The 25,601-nt window shown below is 40.0% G+C and overlaps 1 protein-coding gene across 1 annotated transcript in view; it reads right to left on the minus strand.

Annotated features, from left to right (window-relative positions):
- The window catches only part of PIEZO2 (piezo type mechanosensitive ion channel component 2), a 324,199-nt gene that overhangs the window by 183,494 nt on the left and 115,104 nt on the right, over positions 1-25,601 (minus strand). Inside the window, exon 3 of the mRNA XM_076329988.1 lies at positions 22,344-22,469. Coding sequence (XP_076186103.1) covers positions 22,344-22,469 — 126 coding nt within the window. The remainder of the gene's footprint in view (positions 1-22,343; positions 22,470-25,601) is intronic.

Below are 25,601 nucleotides of genomic sequence, written 5' to 3' on the forward strand. Positions count from 1 at the left end.
CAAATCGTATCTTAACTCCTAATGCTAATGTGGCCCTGCTGAGTACGGCTTCCCTGCATCATGGCACCAATCCTGAGAGCAGAGCGCCCAGCGGGATTTGTACAGGTGCAACAGCTGGCCCACGCTCGTGAAAAGTTAAAGGATGAGGGTGTGAACGGCAAAATGAGAACAAATGCAACAAGCCAGCTCAAGCGATTCAGCCGAGGGGGTCAAACCTCTAACAGAAATAACTAATAGCTTCTTTTCTACACCACAGTGAACAAATAAATATGCACACTATGTCAAAAATAATACCTTATACTCCATACTTATCTGAAGAGAGATTAAAAAACGGGCACAAACGAGCAGCTTTGCTTGACAGGCTTTCATACATGAACTATGGACCCTGAAAGATGCTAGACACCCCTACCTCCTACTAACTCACTGTTGGCAGTGAAAAGGAGAAGGACTTACACCGGAGATTTTTTTTTGCAACCTATTAAATAATTCAGGGATTTATCTCTTGTGCAGCTGTTCTTCAGCAGTTTTCATGGAGTGATGTGGGTGCTGTGGGCAAAATTAGCTCTTAGCTTTGAGAGGTGAACATAACTTTCTATTACATTGTATGCTGAAAAGTATGCATTAAAACTTGTCAGAAGGCAAACGGACACAAATTCTGAATTGCACAGGAAACAGTGAAGAATTACAAGTATAAAAAGGAAAATAAAGAGTCATTTTAGTATGTTTCCAACACGCATGTCAAAGGGCAACCGAGAAACAAATTCTGCACTTTGATTTATGCACAAACTCATCAGGGATCTATATGAGTTGTCTTAAGATATCTTGCATTTTATGCATTCCTACGCCAGGAACTCAATTCTCTAAACTCACTTTATAAATTCAAGGAAAATATCTTTTCTGGTGGATTTGCTGGCATCAGCACTGTCTAAGGGCCAGGCAACAGTGGGATCCAGCTGGGCTGGGGGCTGTAAAAACACAGAAGTGCACAGACAGTGCTTGCCTTGAAATATCTGCAATCCAGACAGGACACAAAAGCTGAGGGAATTGTTAAGATTCAGTATACTAGGAAAGGCTGAGAGAAAAGGAGGCTCTAGGCTGTATTGAGCTGGGGCGCAATACCAAATCACGATGTTCAGTAACATGCTTCTGCAGCTTCTCATCTTTCCTCAGATGGCTGGAAGTTTCTCTTGAGGTAGCTCTCAAGTGACAGAGACACTGTCCATCTCCTCTTGTATCAGGCCCAACAAATCCATGCACTTCGCAAATACTCTCCCTTGTTCTTTCCTCTTTGAAATTGGCCTAACAGAATGACTGTGGATGATGCCTGTGTCCTGGAAGATCTCCTCTGCTTGCATGCAAACCCCACATAAAGTAAGAAAACTAACAAATAGTGACTTCTTGATTTAGTGTATATCACATCTCTCCCTCTCTCCATCCTATTTGCACCATTAGTACTGGAAGTCACTGAAGAAGAGAAGTTGTTTCACCACTGTTCCCAAGTGCCTCAAACCCTGACAAGTGGAACCTCTGTGTACGCCTAAAATGTACCAGAGCTCCTGGCTGTTGGAAATGTCCCAAGAGCTTCTGGAGTGAGCTGTCGGCATACATGCCTGAAAAAGTGGATTTGCCAAGCAGTGATATCAGGATTATGAGACTCAAATTACTACCAAAACAGCTTTTTATTTTTTAATTTATTTTCAAGAGATTCTTTCAGTGTCAACAGAGAGGGGCCACACAAATACTCCGGTCAAATGCTTACGTGACAAACTGGTTAGCAATGGCATTTGCACTTCTGCAAGAAGTGTCAATGTTGGGAGACCTCCTGCTGATCTCAGGAAGCAGGAACCAGGAAGCATACTTAGAAATGTAAGCAAAAGGAGAGTTCAGCATGACTGAAAAATAAGGTGTCCAATTATTGTAACAAGCCAGATATCTGTAGCCAAAGGACTGGGGAGGGTCTACACAGGATATATGTGGTACTGCAAGAGAAAATGCACAGCAGAAGAAATCCAAATATAGCATGTAAAGAGATGCTGGGCTAAGTGAACATAGATGCAGCTAATGAATGACACTTCCATGGAGATTGACTTATGCTTGGCATATGGCTAAAGCAATTAGCCAATTAAGAAAGTTACATTAGATGACAAGAAGTAATAATGGTACAATTTACTCAGAAGGAACTGATTTTACAGATACAAAAGGAAACCATAGCCTGGTTTCTGTGGATTCAGGCTGCTGAGCAATTGGATCCTGCCGTACTCTGTAGGTCCTGTTACACTTGTCACTACACTGCTTTACAGCGAACGAACACAAATGAGGATAACACTCCTGTATCAAGATTTGTATCTGATAAAAGTTAAATAAGCTGAAAAAGGCCAATTAGTCACCTGGCTGAGGGACTGGAAACTGACCCTGGAGAAACCATTACTGTGTCTGATGCACAGGGAGCTGCATCCCACTGGACCAGTTGTGGTTCCTGGCATGCTGGCAGCCATCAGCAGGTGAACCCTGAAGGAAGGAGACAGAAAGGAAAGCCAGCGGGAGCTCCCCACTGATGCTCTTCACCATGAGTGTCTCACTGGATGCTCTGCGCAACTAGAAAGACGAAGCTCCTATTTAGGAACGATCAGCATCTCTGCCAGCAGCACATTAGATCCATAGCTGAGCACCTCCGCAGATAGATACACATTTCAAGTGAAACTCTATAATGATTATTCAGCACATTAAATGTTCACATTATTGGTACCTTACTGCTTGATTTTTTTATGTCTCACAATAAGTCTTTTGTAGGGAAAAATCCTATTAGCTTTTTGCAGGTTAGAAAGTGGATCACTGGCTCATTAATTTTGGTATAGTAAGAAATAAATACTCACATACAGAAAAGTTTCCTCCCAAGGGCTGGCAGGCAAGGTATGCTCAAGGCTAGGTGGTTGGTGGACCGCAATATGAAAAAGCCGTCTATGCAGGGAAACTTGAAAATCTTCTCTGCCTCCCAGCAACTGGTCAATCTCTTGTGCACCAAAAAGTATTAACTCTCCACAGTCAAAGCACACCAATCCTGAATTAAATGTGTTCTTCCGTCCCCTGGAGGTATCTGCACAGCCATGATGATACTTGCTCACAAAATCCAGTCTAACTTATTATGAGCTGGGGTAATGACATAAGACCAGGGACCACACCTGATCCTGGTCCTTTTTTATGCCATTTGTATAAGAGGATCTCAGACCTTTGCTTTTGATGTATGTTGAACACAATCTTAGTTGTCACTCTGTTCAAAACCTTCTAATAATGGCTTCAAAAATTTATTTGATGAGATATTTCATCCTCATCTTCACCTCTCTACAGTGGATGCAGTGATAGAGGACTTCCATACAGTTCCTGGAGATATCAATAAAGACTTGATAGCAAGGAAGTGGAATTGTTGCAAACTCCAAGAACAGCAACTACAAATGGGTGTATCTTGACTGAATGCCAATGTTTAAACAGGAAAGCGACACCCAATTCCCAAGACAGCAACAGCAGACACAGACCAGTCACAGGGGTCTCCCAAAATAGCACAGGCTACAGATGGAGCCACACAAATGCTTCTAACATAAGGTATTTGTAGTGTGCAAATTTAATGAAGTTTAAAACAGAAGCATCAAGTGAGATATCGTCACACCAATTAAAACAAATGTCCAGGTGAAATGGATGTGAACGTATGAAAACACATGAAATGTATGTGAATGTATGAAAACGTATGTTAACGCTGCTCATTTCAAAGCCTCTATTATTTGACTCTACCCTACATAAAGATGCACAAGATTTCTAGTAACAGAGATCATCATTCAAAGCCTAGCCAAACACTGGGAAATATCCAGAGAGATTATGACCTAACTATCCACATCCTGGATTAAGAATTTCAAAACAAGAAAAGTCATTCACATTGTTATTTATGCTGAAATATTACCCAACTTTTCTACCATTTCTGAGTTCCAAAATATACCAGTCATCTTCATAGGAATACGTTATTTATTTCATTTTAACAGCGTTCATATACAACCTCCAACCGAGGAAGGAATAATGAACAAACATGTTAGGATAAAGCATCTAAAGAGCAGAGTGCTCCTGATGGGTTTGATTTACATCTGAATGGATTTAGCATCAGCATTTGGAAATTGCAAAAGTCTATAGTCCCCTCTCCAAACTCAAATTTTTCAGCTCATAAACCTTTTCGGGCTTTATAACGGCTTGCTTTGCAGTGTCTTCTGCATCCCATATGCTAGGGGGATGGGTTTTATTAATATTAATAGAAAATTATAGAAGCCAAACTCTGTGAGCACTGACCCAAATATAGAGGATACTACCTCAGAATTAAATACATCCAAAAAAAGGTACAACTCCAAGGTGAAAGTAGCTATTTGTACCACAAGCAGTAACATAAACAAAAAAAAACCCTCTATAAACATGGGATCACTTTCGCAGTGGTCCTAACTCAGAGAAGAGAACATGACAGTGGAGGTTTCAGAGATGAATGCAGTCACTGTGCGACATGCAGAAGGCAGTGAGGGAAGGGAAGCAGAGCAAGTGAGAAATATTTTTCCCATTTTCCATAATCTGGTGGTTTTTTCTCATATCTGAAATATCAAAACCCTATTAGCAAATCTTAGGAGACCTAGCATAATGTCATGTAAGTCTGACATTTAACCTTTATTCATTCTCAGAGTTACGTATCATATCTTTTTGAATAGAGAACAGAAAGCAAGATTCTGTGACTGCTTTTGCTAAATACTCCTTGCACAACGTGGGCAGATACCCAGCTAAGCCTTGTATTCTGCCTCCATGAAGCAGCCTAACAATGCACCTTCCACCTGCTCATGTAAAAGAGAACTGCTGTTATATACATCAAAGCTTTAGAGAGCAAAAAAGAAATCTAGTGCATTTAGGAAACAGTGAGCTACCAACTGTAGGCAGTTCCCTCCCACTAACTCAGCACCAGCGGTACATCACCGCAGTGTATGCAATGGCTTAGCTGTAGCACCAGCAATGACATATGCAGGATTGCTTTTATGACTTTTAGGTCATGTCAATCACTGCTAATGAGACATCCATTTAAAATTAAATATCCTTTATATAAATTAATATCCTAATAAAGTGTAAACACTTCATAGTGTTTACAATAACTGTATAACAAAATGTAACTCTTGTAAAAAGGAATAAAATAGCTGCATTTCATGATGTTGTTGACGCTCAGTATCTCCAAAATAACAAAACTGATACTTGACCAACTTTTGAGAAGTCTTTGAAATGAAGAGCTGCCATTACCTAAAAAGTAAAATTTTTTTCTCTTCTCCAAGAAAATTACATAGCAAAACATAAATGTTATTTTTTACCTTTTGACTGAATACATCACCTGCCAATTCAATACAGTATGTTGTAGAACCTTTCACTCTTTGCTATAGCCAAAAAAAAAAGGTGACAGGAACAACTGTGAGCTCTGAAGAGGAAATGTGATATAATTTTCTTATTGTTATCCAGAATGACATAGGATAGATGTGGAAACCCATCTTTGACTTTTTCCAGATGTCCGTGGAACTCTATCAGCATTCCAGCTTTGTTTTATATGGATGTGTATTCTGTGGACTTCCTTGCTCAGGATTTTCTTTTTTATCATACATGTGAGAATTTTGCCAATGTTTCAGTGAGGACATGAAAAGTCGTAAGAGTAATTTTAAAATTCATGTATCATAGGTGTTGTGTAATCTAACTTGTGGAAAGGCTGTTGAGAGAACGGGATGGTAATGAACAGGTGGTATTTCACTCTCAAGGCAATGCAATTTCATGAGCTGAAATTTATTTTGGTTAAAAGTCCTCATAAAAATATGATACGATGAGAGTAGCAGAAAATAGGGCCAGCCCTGCACGACTGTAGAACTACTACACTGGGCAGAACCACGGCTCACACCTATATGCCAACAAGACAAATCTGATCTCAGCCAATCCCCAGAAGTTTTCATTTACAAACTGCGTAAAATTCTTAATGACACTTAGAGGTGGGACTGGAAAGTGAAGGTTTATTTGAATCAGCGCTGTGACTAAAAAATTATTCCTATATGTCGTTTCCCTCCCCCAAATCTTGTTGAGGCAACAGCTGCATGAGTACTAGCCTCAAGGACTGCAGAAAAGCAAGTCCACCATGGACTCTGAGCTGCTTAACCGGAGACTGGTGGACAAAATGCGTGTATATCTGCTGACCTTGCCTCCCGCTTTCATTCATCCCCTCCTCCTGCACATTTCATGGCTACTGAGCATCTGACCAAGGAAAAGTACAAGTTCAACAGATCATTGCTCTTCAATATCTCCGTTCTGCAGATAACAGCGATTTACTGTGTGACAAATATATGCGCTGCAGATAACAATACTAAAATTATTTCCATTTTGATAATAAAATCACTGACTTCTTTTTTTCTGTTAGATCTCTAAGTATTGCATCCCCTGTAATCTTGCCTGTTCTATACCTCTCTGCACATTTTTGGAAGCACCCATACTTGGAGTCGAAGAAATTGAGCTTCTACGCCACTGCCCACTACAGAGCAACTTTCTTCCTCACTGGTACTTACAGTTTTTTAAACTTTGGACAATTCCATGAAATTCAATTTTATTATTGAAAAAACAGTGCTGAAATGTCTCCCCCCTTGCTTAGCGAGGTTGCCTAATTGGGTAATTCAATCAGCCTGATTCCTGAAATTGCACAGGTTGCTGTGCACTACTAAAACTTAATAATCACAGAAAGCTCCCGCTGTAATGAATGAGGCCCCTGAAGATGAAAATGTCTGTTCATGTTTACATAAACAGAAATAACTTAAGCACAATCTGATAGCAGTTTGAAAAGCATGCCTTGCCCCCTTCACACAGCACTGATTGTTAGCGTTTCTGCTAGTCTTGTACTTTACTCTTAAGCAAACATAAAACACCAGATAGCCAAGAATAAGGTAAAGGATAACTATGAAATAATGGGAACTGGGAAACTAGAAGTGTTACAAAATTGGAACTGTTGCCACCACAACAACATCAGCTTCAATTATTTTTCACTCTTGCGATGTTTGTCTGGGATATCAGTTGCAGTTTGGGAGTCCCTACCTCACACCTGCATGTATACAGAAAAAGTTAGGCACAAGAAAGCATTTTTTATCTCCTTTCTATTAAAACAGAGGGGAAAAAAAAACATCCAGACTTATTTATAAGACTTTCACCAGTATGTCTTGTAATTCCTCAAGTTCTATACTGCAGCTGTGTTTAATTAGCACTAGACCACCACACCCTCCAGGTAGATGTCTCGGCACCTAAACTAAGGACTGTATTTCTAAGAATGATGGTAAGTTGCTAGACTCCACAATGGAGCCTGTTCTGGGTGTAATTTGAGTCCTTTGACATTTGTATGGTGGAGGTAAGAACAGGAGTTCTCTCATGAAGCATTATATTATTCACAGACAAATCTGTGGGGTCTAGAAAAAACAGGAATTTCCTGGAACCTGCTACATAGCCATCTGTGGCATCACCAACAAACTGCAGGGACATAATCCATGACCAGGTCAAACTCTGCTGGCTCTAAAGGATGAGTTAAAAATCATCCTTTTGCATTTCAGTGTTCTAAACTTGTGTGCCAAAAAGACCCTGAAAAAGAATTTGCTATATGACATTTCTTGGCCATAATGACTTTGTAAGTAAGGTGATGCATGAACCAAAAATGCATAAAATGTTATCAGTTCTTATCACTGTGTCCTTTGGACTGGGGGCTGGCTGTCTTCTTTTGAAATGTATGACTGTATACATAACAGAAAAATACTAGCAGGAGCTTTTTTTAAGTAATGCACTCTGAATTGTATTACTCCCAGTTCCCCTCAGGAAAGGACTGAAGTTCTGTTTTTATTGAGAATGACCTTTCTCTCTTCTACAGAGTATGGTAATAAATTAAGGATAATACACCCCAAAAAACTTGAGAAAAATCTTATCAGCCACTGGCTGGAGTACATCATAAATGCTTTTCAGAGTTTCACACTATTTCAGTGTGCAAATAGTGTTAAAATTGTTTTCAGTTTTAAAATAGGCATTTGGCATCACTGATGATACCTGGAAATCAAGTTCATTCTCTGGTCACTGGACTACTCTCCTTATTTCTAGACACGTAAAAATAGGATTACAGTTTTGTCATGACATATTTTTCATTTACTACAACTTTCACTGATGCTGTTGAAAATCTTTCTGGTTTTGGTCTAGATGATGACTGTAACATTTCTGAAATTCAGATTATTGATTCCTTTAAACAAATCCCTAAAGGAATGTGGCATGATAAAATTCAGCAGTAAACATAGTATATACGGATGGAAATGGTGCAGTGCTCCAGATCTAGATATCAGGAAAATGCTAAAGTTGTAATGAAATAAAAGAGGGATGTTTAAGACTTTGGAAAACAAGTCAACCCTTCTAAACTCATCTAATGAGTTCTCTTCCTTCCAAAGATGTGAAGGGTATTTTTTCTTCTTTTGTGAGTGTTAAGGCATTTTTCTTATTTATTTTGCTCTGTGTTAAACATAAGCATGACAGATGTTTATGCAAAAGGTGTAAGGCATCCTGTGTGGTTATTGATTCAGACTTGTATATCTGGCAGAAATTGAAGGGAATTTTAAGACAGATTTTCCATTTGGAAGTAAACTCGAAGCATGCAAGTTCACATTGTATTTGACCCAGGTTTAGGACTATGTTCTAACACACTGACGCAGGAGAGCCCACGAAATCATTTCAAATCCAAGTTCATGAAGAAAACATTTTTTCTCAGATGGCTCCAAGCCATATTTATGCAAGCGACGCCTTTTGCTTTGTTTCACGGGGTGATTTGTTTTATGTCCCAGATTCCACAGAACAGCTCAGTAAACCGAGTCCTTTCAACTCAAGGTTAACCTTGAGTCAAGACCTGGCTTTTGTCCTGAGCAGCCTCCAGCCCACAACTGCCCAGGGGAGCCCATCCACCGGGATTCTGCGCCGCCAGGGATGGCCCCTCGTAGCTGCCACCCCCAGGCACAACCCCTCACCTGTGCTTGCCGCTGAAGATGCCCAACTAGTGTCAGAATGGCTCTGGTGAGCAGCTGTCATCATCTCAACTCAAATTTGCTGTTTGCTTCCCAGCTGAGACCCAGGTCATGCTGCCGATGTAAAGCATGAAGAGACACAGCAGGCTCAAGCCCCAGGGCTCAGACCCAGGGACCAAAACCTCCTCAAACTTACAGTGTGGGCACAGGCACATGCAAAGGCTCACAGTATCACACTAATTAATCAGGTTTTCTAGAAATACTCAAAATTATTATGCGATGAAAGGCAATACATAAAGATGTAAACAGCCAAACAGAAGAGACAAATCCTCAGAAATAAAGTGAAGTATTTATTCTCCGTGGAAAGCATTTGTCTAAACAGTGTCCAACACACAAACATAGTTTCCTATTCCTGAACAGTAATTCTACAGTAAGACTCCCCAGTAAAATACTTATGTTACAATGATTTGAATGAACAATAAGGGAACATTTCAACATGGTGCTCTATACCAGCCTAGAGGTGCTGGCTGCTAAAGCACTGTGGTGTTGGTCCTTCCATACCCCATACTGCTACACCAAAACACTGCCAATGAGCCAAGATCACCACTCTAACAGTAGGGCTCGTGTCAGTGTGAAGGTCTAACCCTGTAGACAAGTTTTGTCACTGTAACTGTTTGTGTGAGCAGCCTGTTTCTGACTTTGCCGCTCTTCAAAAACTTTTCACAATATGGAAAACAGGCTTTCTAGTAACTTGGGACTTAAAGCAGTTAGCATCGCATACCGTCTGATAAGATTTTCATAGGAAGGTTAAGCATATAACTGGGGGACAAGTGAGGGAGTGGCTACTTACAAAAATGTGGATGCTTTGCATGTTTGCTTCTTAATTTACTAAGAGCACTAACCAAGAGTATAAATCAACAAAACAGTTACTCTCTTCTGCTTTCATTTCCTCCACACATACATTCTGCTCTCCTCTCTGCTATTCCAAGTTTTATCAAGTGCCTTCTCCTTCACAGCCGGCCTTGATTTCTTCCTTACATTTGCTACTTCAGCTCCTACCCTTAATAGGGCAGAGGGAGACAGCCAACAGCTACTTGATCCCTCCTACCAACAGCCCCCAAAACAAGATGATGGTGATGGTCACCCTTCTTTTCTACTACCCTGCAGTCAGGTGTACTTGTCCCAGCTACAACTGGGACACAAAAAAAGAAAACTGCCCAAGTCTACATCACAGCATCAACAGGCGTGCTGGGTGCTTCCTCAGGTGCAATGTAAGAATACCTTCAGAAGTCCACCAGCTTCAGAAACAAGTTGTACACCCCATGGGCCACCTGCGGTCTCCCAGCTCTTCTCTCCAATGCAAAGCTGACTGTCAAAACCACAAACTGTGAGCGGCAGTGAGAAGGATCACCTCCTATGTCAGGTTCTCTTAAATGGAGAAACACAAATGAGTATGCTAACATCATTGCAGCATAATTATACGCATTATACAGAAGGTGTTATACATCAGGGCTGTAAATGGGTATTTAGAATATTGCTCAATTTTCACATGGCAGCATGTGAGTCCAGAAGTAAAGACTCCATAAGTACAATGAACATCAACTTTCCGAACTGGTAGGCAGTAACACCCAGCAGGAAATTAAGCAGGACTTATCATACATGCCTAAGAAGCAATTACAGAAGCTTCTGTTTCCCCAGTTATAAATTTCCTGGCTGCATAAAGTTGCACTAAAAGTGTTGAAGAAATGTTGACATTCAATGTGTACCGAATTAAAGGAAAATTAACTTCCATGTGCAGAATAAACTATTGTTGCAAGTTTCTGGTGAGGCAAAAAAAAGCATGCTAACACCTTTGACTGATTAAAAGTTTATCACAAGATGTGTTCCACATGCTATACGTTCCTGACTCTTGGAAACACTGAAGTGACAGTCAGAAATGGTCATTGCTAATACTGTACAACCATACGCCTTTCTAGGACCTTGTATAAGCTGCCTGTCGGAAAAGGACCTGGGGGTGGTGGTTGACAGCCAGCTGAACATGAACCGGCAGTGTGCCCAGGCGGCCAAGAAGGCCAATGGCATCCTGGCCTGTATCAGAACTAGTGTGGCCAGCAGGAGTAGGGAAGTGATCGTGCCCCTGTACTCGGCACTGGTGAGGCCGCAACTGAACTGTGTTCAGTTTTGGGCCCCTCACTACAAGAAGGACGTTGAGGTGCTGGAGCGTGTCCAGAGAAGGGCAACGAGGCTGGTGAGGGGTCTGGAGAACAAGTCTTATGAGGAGCGGCTGAGGGAACTGGGCCTGTTTAGCCTGGAGAAAAGGAGGCTGAGGGGAGACCTCATCGCTCTCTACAATTCCCTGAAAGGAGGTTGTAGCGAGGTGGGGGTTGGTCTCTTCTCCCAAGTAACAAGCGATAGGATGAGAGGAAATGGCCTCAAGTTGCGCCAGGGGAGATTTAGATTGGACATGAGGAAAAATGTCTTTACTGAAAGCGTGGTTAAACATTGGACCAGGCTGCCCAGGGAAGTGGTTGAGTCCCCATCCCTGGAAGTATTTAAAAGACGAGTAGATGAGGCGCTTAGGGACATGGTTTAGTGGGCATGGTGGTGTTGGGTTGACGGTTGGACTCGATGATCTTAGAGGTCTTTTCCAACCGTAATGATTCTATGATTCTACGATTCTATGATTCTATAATGGCCGTATTTATGCCACCACAACCTGATCTCACAGTGGTTTTTATGGCTAAGCATTCTTTTTAGTCCCAAGTTTTCCTTGACTCCACAGAAAAATTCCCTTTTTACATATTTCATGACTCAGACACTGCATATCACCTATGCAAGAAACAGCACACTGAAACCAGAGAATGATACGAACTACATTAACTTCTTTTTTTCCTTAACTTCATGTCTCCTGCCTTTCTGTCATTTATTAGGTTTTCAGAGGTACTTGCCACGTGAAGTAATATGACAGGAGCTTCAGCTATGAATGCTCTACTGCAATCCACGTGTGCACTACTTGTGCTAATCTCTGCAGAATTTTCCCTCTCTCAGTGGAGATTTGGATAAATGGTTATGCATTGCTTTTAAGCTCATTATTCTGCAGGTATAGTCACTGGGAAGAGGCAAGCTCTGAAGAAATCCTATTCTCATTATTCTTTAAGCTGTGGTATCTCCATAAACCCCAAACTATACAGCCGAGTCCTGCTGCAGGTCATACAGTACAAACCACAGAGCAGGAAAAGCCCCTTTTCAGGAGTTTACAAGCTAAGTCAAGGCAGGGTTTTTTTCAGTCCACATGGCACTGAGCAGATGGAAGTACCACAAAGAGACAGTCTTACTGCTTGGGATATGAAGGACAAAATCCATATATTGACTTTGAATAAAGAACAGTAGTTTTCACAGTTCCCTTTCATTTTTATAAAGCTATATTAACCTGCATTCTGGAAACACTTTCAGCTTCTCATCTGCTCAGCCTTTAGTATCTTGCTAATAATACAAGCAACAAAGCTTCAGATAGGACCGTGACTGACTGACTTTTACTCAGACATACCATGCGAGGACATACCACAAAGCCAAAACACATGAAGTAACTGATCTCTCATAAAAACCGAACAAAAAGTCTTTCCAGGTAACTAGCTGTCTGTACTGATTTAACAATCAATAAAGACTGTAGCTCAGAACTTCAGAAATATGCAGGTATCTGAATTCCATTAAAACTAGACTTTTATATTATGGAATTTAGTATTGTCAGTCTTACATGGGTGCCAGAGAGCATGCAGAATCTGTACAATCTCTTCTATTAAAATATTGGCGTATAATTTTTTTTGCCCCACTGAACCACCACTCACCACTCTGGAACTGGTCTAGTTAAACATCTGACACTGTAAATGTGTACTGTATTTGCTGTAGTAGACATCACAGGCTTAGACAATGTTGAGTTCAACACATATATCCCCTCAATGAAAGGTTATTCTGACTCTTCTGCAGTACTACAGCTGGTTGTTTCATGCGACAAAAACTTTGCTACACTGGATATTCCACAGTTGTTCTTGACACACGAGTTCATTTCTGAACCTTCTCCTCTTGCTGCTCATACAGACACCACACAAGCAGAACCTGACAACTTCTGTGATAATAAAGAACTTTCTGAAACATTTAAAGGCATTTTTTTAACTCAGATTTTGGCCAAGATCATAATCTTTGAGATGACACACAAAAATATGATTAAAATGCAGATGTTCTGCAAGATAATGCTCATTCTTAATGGAATAAAGGTTTGCTCTTAAACATACATTTTCAAACTGAGATAAGCTTACAGATGACATCCATTTTAGTTTCAACTACAACAGCCCAAGGCAACTGCTAAAGAGACTAAACACTTCAGTCTCTACACATCTCAGAATAAAGAAATGTGAGAAAATGCAGGTATGAGGTCAAAAGAAGGGCTCAGGTTTGACGTAGACCCTTGAATGTTGAAATGAAGATTTCATTAAACAAAAAAAGAAGAGTATGTTACATGTACAATGGAGGTGACTGAAGATCTCACAACTCTGCAGCTAAACCAGTTGTTTGGAAGGCACCTTGAGCGTCTGCCTAGTCAGTGAGAAATGGATGTGTTTGTTAGGGAAGAATGAGCTGGTCTGCCTGGGATGCAAGTGCTTGAGCACTGTTTAATGTGGGTAACTGTTATCTTCGATTTTGGTAAGCAAAACTGTTCCAGAGGACATAGTGACTTTTTCAGTATTAAAATGAAATGTTTACTTTGCTATGACTTCTGCTCAGCAGCAGAAGCTTCTTATATGAACTTACTAGTTTTCTTAGTGCCATTTGGATTAATTTCATTTCATATGAAGTAACATTTTTGAAATTAAAATTGTCAAAATTATCAAGACAATTCATGGTCAGGAAATTTTCAGAATATTTGTTTCATGAAATAGTATTTCAAATTGTTAATATTTTCAAAATATTTGTTTTCAAGGCAGCCTCTCATGAAATGATGTGTCCAAACAGCTGGCAAGAGCCCATGAGAGATGCTCAGATTCTAGGCAGTAGCTGGGCCAGTAAGTCATGGTATTTGAAAGACCTGCATGCATCTGCCACCCACCTTTGAAATAGAAATATGAAACTCTGTATGAAATCTCTTAATCTTTTGTCCCTTTATAAGTAGAAACAGCATCTTTATTTCCAATGGGTTAATAAATCCAACTAGAAATAAAACAGCCTTTACAGATGCAGTACTTTTCAAAACCAGCACAACCTTAAAAGCATACTCAGGAGGGAATAAAAGACATGAAATCTCACCAGGTATACAGGAAAAAATAATTATTCATTCCTATGAAAGGTCAGCTGCAGTCCTGAGTCTGAGCTTTCAATAAATGGTGAAACTTAATTTATTTGTACTGGGTATTGCTGCTTCCCAATATAACCCAAAACCTCAGGGACACGCTGGTAGTAATGCAAACACAGGATGGTCTTTTAGCCAAGAAATCATTTCAGAATTTATCTAAAGCAGAAAGTTATTATGATTCCACAATGGTGGCATGCATTTGTTTGACATTCACCACGGCATACTGGGGACAGAGAAGTACCTGAATTTAGTTCCCATGATCTAACAGAGAAGCTATCTAGGTGACTTGGTGCTTTAAGCCTATTCTCCCTTTTTCTTCACATAACCATTTTGTAAATAAAGCACCCAAACTATACACAGTAAACAAAAGCAGACATTCATAGAAAGTCTTCAGAAGGATTTCAAGGTATCTATTTCAGCTCCACCAGTTCTATTATTTGATGTATAAGAAAAATATCCAGAAATACCTTAAATGCTCCTTTTGGTATTCTAACAAACGCTGAATACAAACTTAATTAGTGAATAGTTGAACTATTCTCAGTTGCATTTCTCATGGACTAAAATACTGTTCTGAAAGAGTAAGTGTTTCAGTAGATCCATTTGCAGAATTCAAGACCAAGAGATGGTAGAGTCAGCACAAAATAAAAAATGGCTGTACACCACTACAACTAAGACAAAAAGAAATTGGGGTATTTTTACAGACTGACTAAACACAAGAAGAGGATACACTTACAGAGGAGTAGTATGATGAGGAATAATTGCACTAATTTATTGGAAATAAAGTTTAAAATTAACATCGTGGAAAACATTCCTGCTGGTGGAAATGCCATTTTTAAAGATGTTTAAAATTAGTCCTAGGAAAGAACTATAGCGTGCATACTGAAGAATGAGACTCTATATTACCCTGTGATCTAATTTTCAATTGCCTGTCTCTCAGATTCTATACTCAAAAGACGTTACCTAATCCAATAATCAGAATTTTATTCCATCAGAAGTACAAATTTAATAATGAAATTGTGTTACTGCATGAATACTACTACTTCTCAAAATCAGGTTCTGTGTTATATGGAGATATCATCAGTGAAACAAGACACACTACCTAGCACTCGATGGCTTAAGAAGATTAGCCCAGCTCACCCTTTCTGTATTTCTTCTTTTCCTTCCCTATATGAACTCTGATTTTAAAAAGAAACTATCTGGGAGGTAAATGTTAGTTCCATACAATGCAGCTGTGGCTAACCAGAAATCTTTCATTAAGCTAAATAAGGGGTTCTAACAACAAGATTTTATTAGTGCTAGGCAATACTCACAAGGCTCTGAAGAAACAAGAACTCTCTGTTGGCTAAACATTTTTAAACACCTCTATCAACCCACCAACATGCGTCTCCTATGTAACTTAGAGAATGCTGTCGCGTTTTGTAGCCATCCCAAAAGAGAAGGTGTACGAGCTCTAAAAGAGGAAGGGGATGAAAAAAATAACAAACTGAAGAGGCTAAACATTCCAGGACTTACTTACCCTAAACACTATCTATCAGCTGCTTTTGAATAACATAAGTCCAGATAAGAGCAGAATATTTTAAAATGAGCCTGAAATTCTACGTGTCTGCTTTGCAGATGGCCCAAATTAAACTGCTTCTAGATGTAAAAGATAAAGGGATGGTTGTTCTTCATTTCCAAAATGAAACTGTAAGTGTATAAGGTTTAAGAGGTGATAGTCTGCATCACGCCTCTAATTTAAACATTTTTCAAGTGTTTCTATTACCAAAATGAAAATATTTTCAGAGGCTTTAATACAGCAGTGTGAAAAGAAAAACTAAAACCAGAAAATGATCTTTTGATTCAGAAGTTGGCATTTGAACATACTGAGACAAACTAATCTACAGAATTTGAAGACAAAGGTATACCCCTCTCGCCCATTTCTGAAACTGTCAGCAGTTAGATTATTAACTACACAAAGGCAACAAATTCAAAAAAATACAGAATTAAGTTGAAACATTTATTCATTCATTTTTGAGTTGAAAATTATGAAATCGTAAAATTGGCTTCAATTTCCCTGCAGGATGAAAGCAGCAGAGGGAACAATCACTCTAGGACCGCATCGAAAATTTCACATGCTTCATCATAGCAAAAATAAGCAATTAAACATAAACTAAAATAATTGCAAGGTTTTTCCTTCTTTCTGCTATTATACTTTTTTCCCTTCCTCCTTGTATTGTCTTTTTACCCAGCCCAGAAAGTAGTGCACCAGAAGTGCACGTTTAAGCTACTTACTCTCACCTCATTTACATGAGGGCAATATATGGTTTAATTTATTTAAACTCGGGGAGATATTACAATCCCAGCAAAATCAAAACAAAGATTAAATTTAAAGGAAAAATCAAACATTTTTGTATATGCAAAACCCCTTAAAGGTGGTATTTGCAGATGGCCCCTATACGAGGGGCCACAAACGAACTGGGAGTTAGAATTCAGAACAGTCTTGATAATAAATGAAATCATTTTGGAAAAATATGGGGAAACTTAAATTTCCATTCTAATGTAGGAATATTCACCTACATAAATATGGGATTAGAAAAAATAGTTTGTTCTGCAGAAGAGGATTTGTGGGTTACAGTGAATAACAAATAAAGTGTAAGACAATGCTACCATTGCAAAAAGTACCATATAGTAATACATAAACAGGGAGTGTCACTTGCAGACACTTGGGTAATTGTTATATTTCTGTATGTGCTAGTAAATTCTCAGCTGAAATACTGCCTAGCTTTGGGCACTGAACTTCAAGAAATATCTGGACCACTTGGAGAAAACAGAAGTAGGCCAACAAGGTCTTATCCTCAACAAGGATAAGACTAATCTCCTTCCTGGGAAACATGACCCATAGAGAAAATTTGGAGGGACTGAAGTTGTATAAAGAGAAGAGAATGAGAGAAAAGAGTACACATCAGACATGACTGCAGCCTTCAAATACAAAACAGGCAACCATAAAGACTAACGGAAAGTTTTTCTCCATTTCCACATCAGGCTGAAGGAGGAAGACAGGATATTTTGACTGATGGGAGAAAAACGTCCTAACGATAAGCATCAGAAGAGACTGTAGAATATTTCCAGTGGGGCACATAGGGCTTAAGAATAAGACAAACAGCTGTAAAAAAATGTTTTATTAATAGTTGATCCGAGTCTGGATAGGGAAACAGAAAACTCTAGTCTTCCAGTCTACACTTCTGTACTTCTTATTGAGTTAAAAGAGTTGAATAAACATTAACAGCTAACTCTAAAATGCAGAGATCATAACACTGTGCAGATGCTATGGGCACAGTGCTGTAGTTTCTCCAGCTATGGCTTAGCACACTGCTGTAGTCAATTTTGCAAAGCATTATTCATATAGCTGGGGAACAGGAAATAAAGGGGGGCTGTGTCACCAAATAATTACAAGCAGAAGCACTACCAAAGTGCTTTCTGGAGCCGGAATTCTGTCTTCTCCTCACCTACACAGCACCATGTATGCTCTGGTACCATTTAATGACAATAATTGATCTTATTGCCTGATCTAGCAAAGGCCTTGACCTTTTCTGTCCCCTTCATTCACAACGGTCTTTATACCTTCCTTAACTTCTTCAGCACCCTGGGGGTCCAGCATCCATAAGGCCGGTATCATGTTCCCCTCTTCATTAGCTTCACCTGAAGCTCACCGACTATAGCCACACCAGTAAATGGTGCCAGTTCACTCTGCAAACATATTCAGGCGCTGAAATTCAACAGCTGAATTTTTTCATATTGCTAAACAGTTAAAACAATCTCAGAACAACTTTGGTCGGCCAACTTCTCTCCCAAACAACTCAGGCATAGTTTGGGAGTTCCTGTGGGACAAATACCGCTCCCAACAGGAACTTCAACCCACCCTCTGTGCCCAGGAGGCAAAGAAAGCTTAATGGTGAGGACGTGGGTCATCTCATGTCAATTGGCCTCAGTGTCAGCGAGCAATCTGAGGCACATTTAATGTACTACTACAGCCATACCCATTGTCCTGTGAGGCCCCAAGTAAGGAAATCATTATTAATGGCAGCTAGAATAGAAGCTGTTGCAATCAGCAACTGTTAATAAATAGAAATGGTACGTTCTCTCTGTTTCTTCAGGAGTGGACTCTTCAGGATAAAGTAATTCTTTTAATCAGTTCCCACTGTAGACCCCGGTTCCCACTACAGGAGGAAGAAAAAGCGAGTGGTTGCATCTGTGTCTTGGACAGTTAGGAACTCTCTACTAATACAAACAGTGTCTAGCTGACACAATTACTCTAATCTAAGTAAAAATCATGTATTTTTAGTTGTAAGAATGTTAAACAGATATAGAAAAGCAACTAATCCAGTTCATTCAATCAATAATATATATTTCTGAAAAAAAGAAAATATATTTTTAGACTCTGAAGGTCTGATTTGAACTGACAGAGCCCAAAACATTCCAGTTAAAACTGGACATTTCATTTATGATATTTCATAAACACAATTATGCCTTTTACTTTAAGAAATGGTTTGAGTTAAAGGTGAAATGGTAGTGCTCGCTCCAAGTTTCCTTAGGATTTTGTTACTTTAAGTCAAATGCTTTACTTCACATAAGGTTTCTTGTGTTGAATTGTAGTACAACTGTTTACTCAAGTGGCAGCAGCATACTCTGTGAAAAATTGAATGGACATTTATCAAAGGTACGTTGACAGGTTTAAATGTTAAACGTAAGCATTGTAAGACAAGTACAAACAGTTTCTACCTAGAGGTTACATATCCAAATCACTGGATAGATCTTTTAATTAACTTCTGCACAATAAAGAACGCTTGCTTCTGAATTATTGAAGAACATTTCCTGAGAGAGGAAGATACAAAATGTCATGCAATATATTTTAAAGTAGTGTTTTGTATTGGGTTTGTGTGGCAAGGTTTTGGTAGCAGGGGGCGCTACAGGGGTGGCTTCTGTGAGAAGCTGCTAGAAGCTTCCCCCACGTCTGATAGAGCCGGTGCCAGCCGGCTCCAAGACGGACCCACCACTGGGCAAGGCCAAGCCCATCAGCGATGGTGGTAGAGCCTCTGTGATAACATATTTAAGAAGGGGGAAAACCTGTGCAATTGCAGCTGGAGAGAGGAGTGAGAATATGTGAGAGAAACAACTCTGCAGACACCAAGGTCAGTGGAGAAGGAGGGGGAGGAGGTGCTCCAGGCGCCGGAGCAGAGATTCCCCTGCAGCCCGTGGTGAAGACCACGGTGAGGCAGGCTGTCCCCCTGCAGCCCATGGAGGTCCAGGGTGGAGCAGATATCCACCTGCAGCCCGTGGAGGACCCCACGCTGGAGCAGGTGGATATGCCCGAAGGAGGCTGTGATCCCATGAGAAGCCCACACTGGAGCAGGCTCCTGACAGGACCTGTGGACCCATGGGGGACCCACACTGGAGCAGTTTGTGAAGAACTGCAGCCCATGGGAAGGACTCACGTTGGAGAAGTTCGTGGAGGACTGTCTCCCGTGGGAGGGACCCCATGCTGGAGCAGGGGAAGAGTGTGAGGAGTCCTGCCCCTGAAGAGGAAGGACCAGCAGAAACAATGTGTGATGAACTGTCCGCAACCCCCATTCCCCATCTCCCTGCACCACTAGGGGGGTAGGAGGTAGAGAAAATCGGGAGTGAAGTTGAGCCCGGGAAGAAGGGAGGGGTGGGGGGAAGGTGTTTTAAGATTTATTTTCTCATTACCCTACTCTGATTTGATTTGCAATAAATTAAATTAATCTTTCCCCAAGTCGAGTCTGTTTTGCCCGTGATGGTAATTGCTGAGTGATCTCTCCCTGTCCTTATCTCGACCCACGAGCCTTTCGTTATATTTTCTCTCCCCTGTCCAGCTGAGGAGGGGGAGTAATAGAGCAGCTTTGGTTGGCACCTGGTGTCCAGCCAGGGTCAACCCACCACAGTCCTTTTTGGCGTCCAACGTGGGGCTCGAAGGGTTCAAGATAATGACAGGTATGATTGGAGTGTGCTAGATTGAATGTATAGCTGTTATTGCTGTTTAGCTATTAATCGGCAAGCTTCTGTGCTTGCCATGGGGCTTGCTTGCCTTACTGTATATTAGAGTCTAGTGCTCATTAGTGGCTGCTTTTTGCTTTCACTGCTTGCTGTACTGCTGTACTGCTGATCACCTTACCCTGCTGTGCCTGGGAACATTTTGATAACAGCAATGGCGATGCACCTGGCCGGGCTGATGGCCAGGGCATCGCTGGTGTTTCTGTGCTGCTGTACTGGATGGGCTGGAACTCCAGTGTGAACTTGAGTTGAAGAGACTGTGACCTGTGGATGAATCCACATGGGAGCAGGACACTGCAAAGCATCTGTGGCCCTGGATAAGTCCACACCAGAACAGGTATATCTTCAAGAGTCTGTGGCTGTGGTTATGTCTGTGCCGCAGCAGGTATACCTCTGAAGGGATTGTGGCCCAAGGGTAAGTCCACGCTGGAGAAGGTACACCTCGAAGCATCTGTGGCTGTGGATAAGTCCATGCTGCAGCAGGTACACCTTGAAGCATGACTGGCTGTGCATGAGGTCATGCTGGAGCACCTCAAAGCGTGTGGCCATGGTTAAGGCTCCACCTGGAGCAGGTACTCCCCTAAGGGACTGCAGCTTGTGGATAAATCCAAGCCGGAGCAGGAGCAAGGGGAGAAGATCATTGCAATGTTAAACCCTATAGCCTGGTCCAAAGGGACCAGGGATGGAGATTGTAATGGAAGTATTTTTAAATTGTTGTAACCCAGGATTTGAGTTGCATGTTATGGGAATTACTATAGCAGGAACGCCTCATTGCTAGCCAGGCTAGGAGCAAGGGGTTAAATGCAATGTTAAAGCCTATAACCTGGCCCAAAGGGACCGGGGTGGAGATTGTAATGGAAATACCTTTAAATTGTTGTAACCCAGGATTCGAGTTGCATGTTATAGGAATTACTATAGCAGGAACCACCTGAACCAATGGAGGACAAGCCTTACAAGAAGCAGCGCAAGTGCAGCAGTGACCCGACCTGAGCTGGCTTTGGTGCCCAATAAGTCCACGCAACACACCACCTCTCCTGTCCTGAGTGACCACCATCACAGATGGAGCCCAAAGTCATGGACTAAATGAACTCAATGGACATTTATGGACATTTTACAGACATTTCACAGTGGTGGTCCATAGACGAAGGGAATGGTATCCGTGTATTATATCAAAGGATGGGAAGGGTGGTGGTGGTTAATGAGGATGTCTTAGATACTGTGGGACCCGAGCATGACATAAATGGTACAGAATAAGGGGTGGAGAATGTGCTGGGTTTGGCTGGGGTAGAGTTGATTTTCTTCATAGTAGCTAGTATGGGCTATGTTTTGGATTTGTGCTGAAAGCAGTGTCGATAAAAATTGCAAATCCTTCTTCCCATACAACACAGGCAAGAAAGAGACAAATACTGTTTAGAAACATAAATCTTGGGGTCAAGATTTAAAGTTAAATTAAACAAACAACTTAAGAGAGTTCCATCAGACAGAGACATAATACATGGGTAGAGGGTTTTTCATTACTACATCTCATTTTATTCTTAATACATTGAATTATGATCTAATAACACAAACGTGTAGCTACCTCAGGTTCTGAGGGAATTTTGAGAAAGCCTAAAAGATGAAGACATACAATAGTCAGTGCTAAACCCAAAGAAAATGCATCTCTGGTGGGAACAAAATAGTTAATACACTTCTCTCATTTCTTAAACCCATCTAGTCTTCTTGCCCTACTAACAGTAATTCTTAAGGCAACAAGCTGGGAAACAGAAGCAAGCTGCAAACCCACAGGAGCACAATGCTAAGTGCCTTCTCATCAACACTTCACCTTTCAAACCTCTGAAGCATTTGGACACTTAAATGCTAATAAAAACTAGAAGTTTTTTACTCACAGTTAAAACCAGGTTCAATACTTTTTCCAGCTTCAAGACTGTTTATTGTAATCTGAAAGACGATGTGCAGCAGCAGAAATGATAGACTGGTGAAACACAGAGATTTTAATAATCGTCCTGTATGCCCTAAAAGACAAAATATGCATACATATAGTTGGTGAATTTCTAAACACTGCTTAAAGGTTTTCAGTATAAAACCAGTAAAAATATCCTGACCAAGGAAATTTCTACCAGTCAGTTCCACATTACTCATGATTGCCCCTGAAGGGTCAACATCACAGCAAAAAACATACTTAAATTAGAGTCTTTGAGTACTCTTTAATCACAAACCACAATGATTGTTATTACTGATATTTCCTTTTACTTTTTGCATTAAAAAAACAAAAGTTTCTCAAGTCTCCAGATAGCAGTATTACATCAGTAATAACATCACAATGCTTATCACCACGTTACCTGGTACAAAGACAAAATGTGGATGATGCTTCCAATCCTGAGAAAATAAAAACCTGTTAATCTAATTATTCTTTCCAAAACAAATTACAGGGGAGGGGAGATAACACCACAAAAACCTCAGTTTGGCTCAGCAGTATAGACATACTTTCAAATGAATGCTTTGCTTTGTGCAGACTACCCTCTTTCTCTTCCTTTAGAAGTTTTTGAAAATAATTTTCAGTACACACTGAAGAATTCTGTGCCAGATACACTTGGTCATAGTTCCTCTATGATTTATTGGATATCTATAGCCAAAAGCCAATAGAAAATGTTTGATGAAGACTTAGAAAATGCCTTATAAATCCTCTAGGAAACACTCAGCTTAATCACAGGCAGCCAAACTTGCAAGGTATGAATAAATAAAGTAAACCACTAGTATTTCAGAAAATATGCATCTTCAAGACTAAGTTTATTGCTGATAAAAGACAACATTAAATATCACCCTACCTGACCTATCTGCAGTAAAATTTCGATTTCCAAACTATTTTATACCTAGATTTTACACCACCTGCTTCATGCATTTGAGGGTCATTTTTTATTTACAGATTAAAAAACAGCACTGCTGGAATTCTTACCCAAGGTTACAAATAAAGCCAAGGCTATGGAGGGCAGAACTAGGAGAACGTACCTGGGAAATGTTCACTCTGCATGAAGCCTGTTTCGTTCATACTTATTCTGCATGTGTCTTTTATGAGCAACTACTAGAAAGAAGATGACGGTTCGTATTCTGTATCTAGCCAGTAAATCAGCTTTTTGCTTTATATTTGTTGTAGTTCAAGCATGTCATTGATTGCCCAAGTGGTAGTTTATAAAGCAAAGAATCAGATAAACATGATCCAACAATTTTAGAAAAAGTTATAGACTACCTCACTCCATCAGACTCAAAACTGCTGTTGTATGATCGCTATCTTGACAGCAAATTTTGAATACCAAATGCCTGTAATGAACTTCCCTATTTTTTTTTAAATAAAGAAATTAAACAATTCAAACAAAATGAAAAATGGCAAGAGCAAGCCTACGTATGAATTTCTGTGATCTGAAAAGGAGGATACATTCACTAGATACATGCTTTGTATGACCTATTCACTAGTCTAGTAAGACATCAGAGTCCACACAGAAAGCAGACAACCTGGGCTGCAGAGCATTACCAAAAAAGACTAGATTTTAAATTATTTGGATCAGAGGTAATTTTGTATTCCTCTTCTACAGAAGCTGGCCTGGTGTCCTGGCTTAGGACAACAACTTCTAAGTACTATAAAAGCATAAATAACAAAATAACTCATATGTTCAAAATGATTAGAAGACAGAATATATGACAAGCTACATGTTATTAAATAATTTGTTAAATGTGATGTCATATGTAATGCAATTCAAGGACTGCTAGCTTTTACAATTTTTTGGCAAGTTTCAATACTTGGTGGTTTGCTCCTGCATTACCAGATCCCATGCTCATGGTATTACAAGAGCTGCATGTTCAGAATATACTAAAAAATTACGTATCTCAAAGCTGGAGACAAACAGTTTGACAACACAAACTCCATGGACTTAACAGCTGTGTTAAAATGTACAGATTTTAAAGACAGTCTGGTGATTTCTGAAGTTCTGAGTCACAGACTCTCCTCAGTGCTTGGGAGTTAACAATTCAATAGATATCAAGCACTGAATTTTTCATATAGAAGTGGATTTGGAAGTTTTTTGATAGAATTGTTTCAGTCAGCCTCCAAAGGAAAAAAAAATGCAATACAATTAGCCGACGCACATTCATTTCCCAAACTGTTTCCACATGAAGAAATAAAACTATTAAAAATCTTGGGTCCATCTTTCAATATCTCAATTGTCATGTCTCTCCAAAATATATCTCAATTTTAGACTTCATTTTTTAAAGCTTGAAAACAAACGTATTTGAATTGTAGACTGAACAAAGCATTTCTTTAACAAAGCCTTAACTTTTGCAATTGTCTTCCTTTTAGGAACTGTAGAAAATGTTGAAAATATATTTCTTGAAATGCTGAAATGTTGAAAAAAGATCTCCTTCTGCACAAAGCTAGGGAAAATTTTAAAGGACTATTAACACCCGTGGTAATAGTGTCTTAGTGTACTGCTAAATATGGCAGGGGAAATACACAGCTGGAAGGCAGCTAGACATGTTCAGTGCAGGTTACAGCATTCCTCAAGGGCTGCTCTCTTCATGGCCATTGGTGGGACTGGACCAGCATCAGATCCTACTGAGCAGGAGACTTTGCCTGCACTGTATTCAGCTGTGCCAGCAGAAATTAGACACAAGAAGTATTTGGAGAAAAGTAAGAAACACTATGCCCCTGATTTCAAAAGTTTTGGAGAGACATCAACAACTTGGGAGAAATGGGAGTGCTAAAAATCAGTGAATTACTGGATACATAATTTATGCCAAGGAAGAAGTGACAGATTTGGATAAGGGATGAGTTTCAATTTATAGTGGGGTTTGGATAAACCCATTTGACTGTATTTTTACTGACATTTTTTTCTTTCTACTGGAAACTTAGTTCTAAATTACACGAAGAAAAAATTAACTGTATGCGTACAGAACTGAGATAGTGAGAAAAGAGACAGCTGAAATTAAACTCCTGAAATCAAACAGAGCTTCTTACAATGAGGAAGAAAGATTTTTGTCATCCTTCTTTAATTTTTATTTTTTCTAATTCACTCACAGTTACAATCCTTTTGCTAAAACATACCATAATTGTTCAGTTGCCCTAACATTAAGGTTCTTGGGGACGTGAACGGAAG

Source organism: Aptenodytes patagonicus, chromosome 2 (assembly GCF_965638725.1).
Source record: "Aptenodytes patagonicus chromosome 2, bAptPat1.pri.cur, whole genome shotgun sequence".
NCBI classification, from domain to species: Eukaryota; Metazoa; Chordata; class Aves; order Sphenisciformes; family Spheniscidae; genus Aptenodytes; species Aptenodytes patagonicus.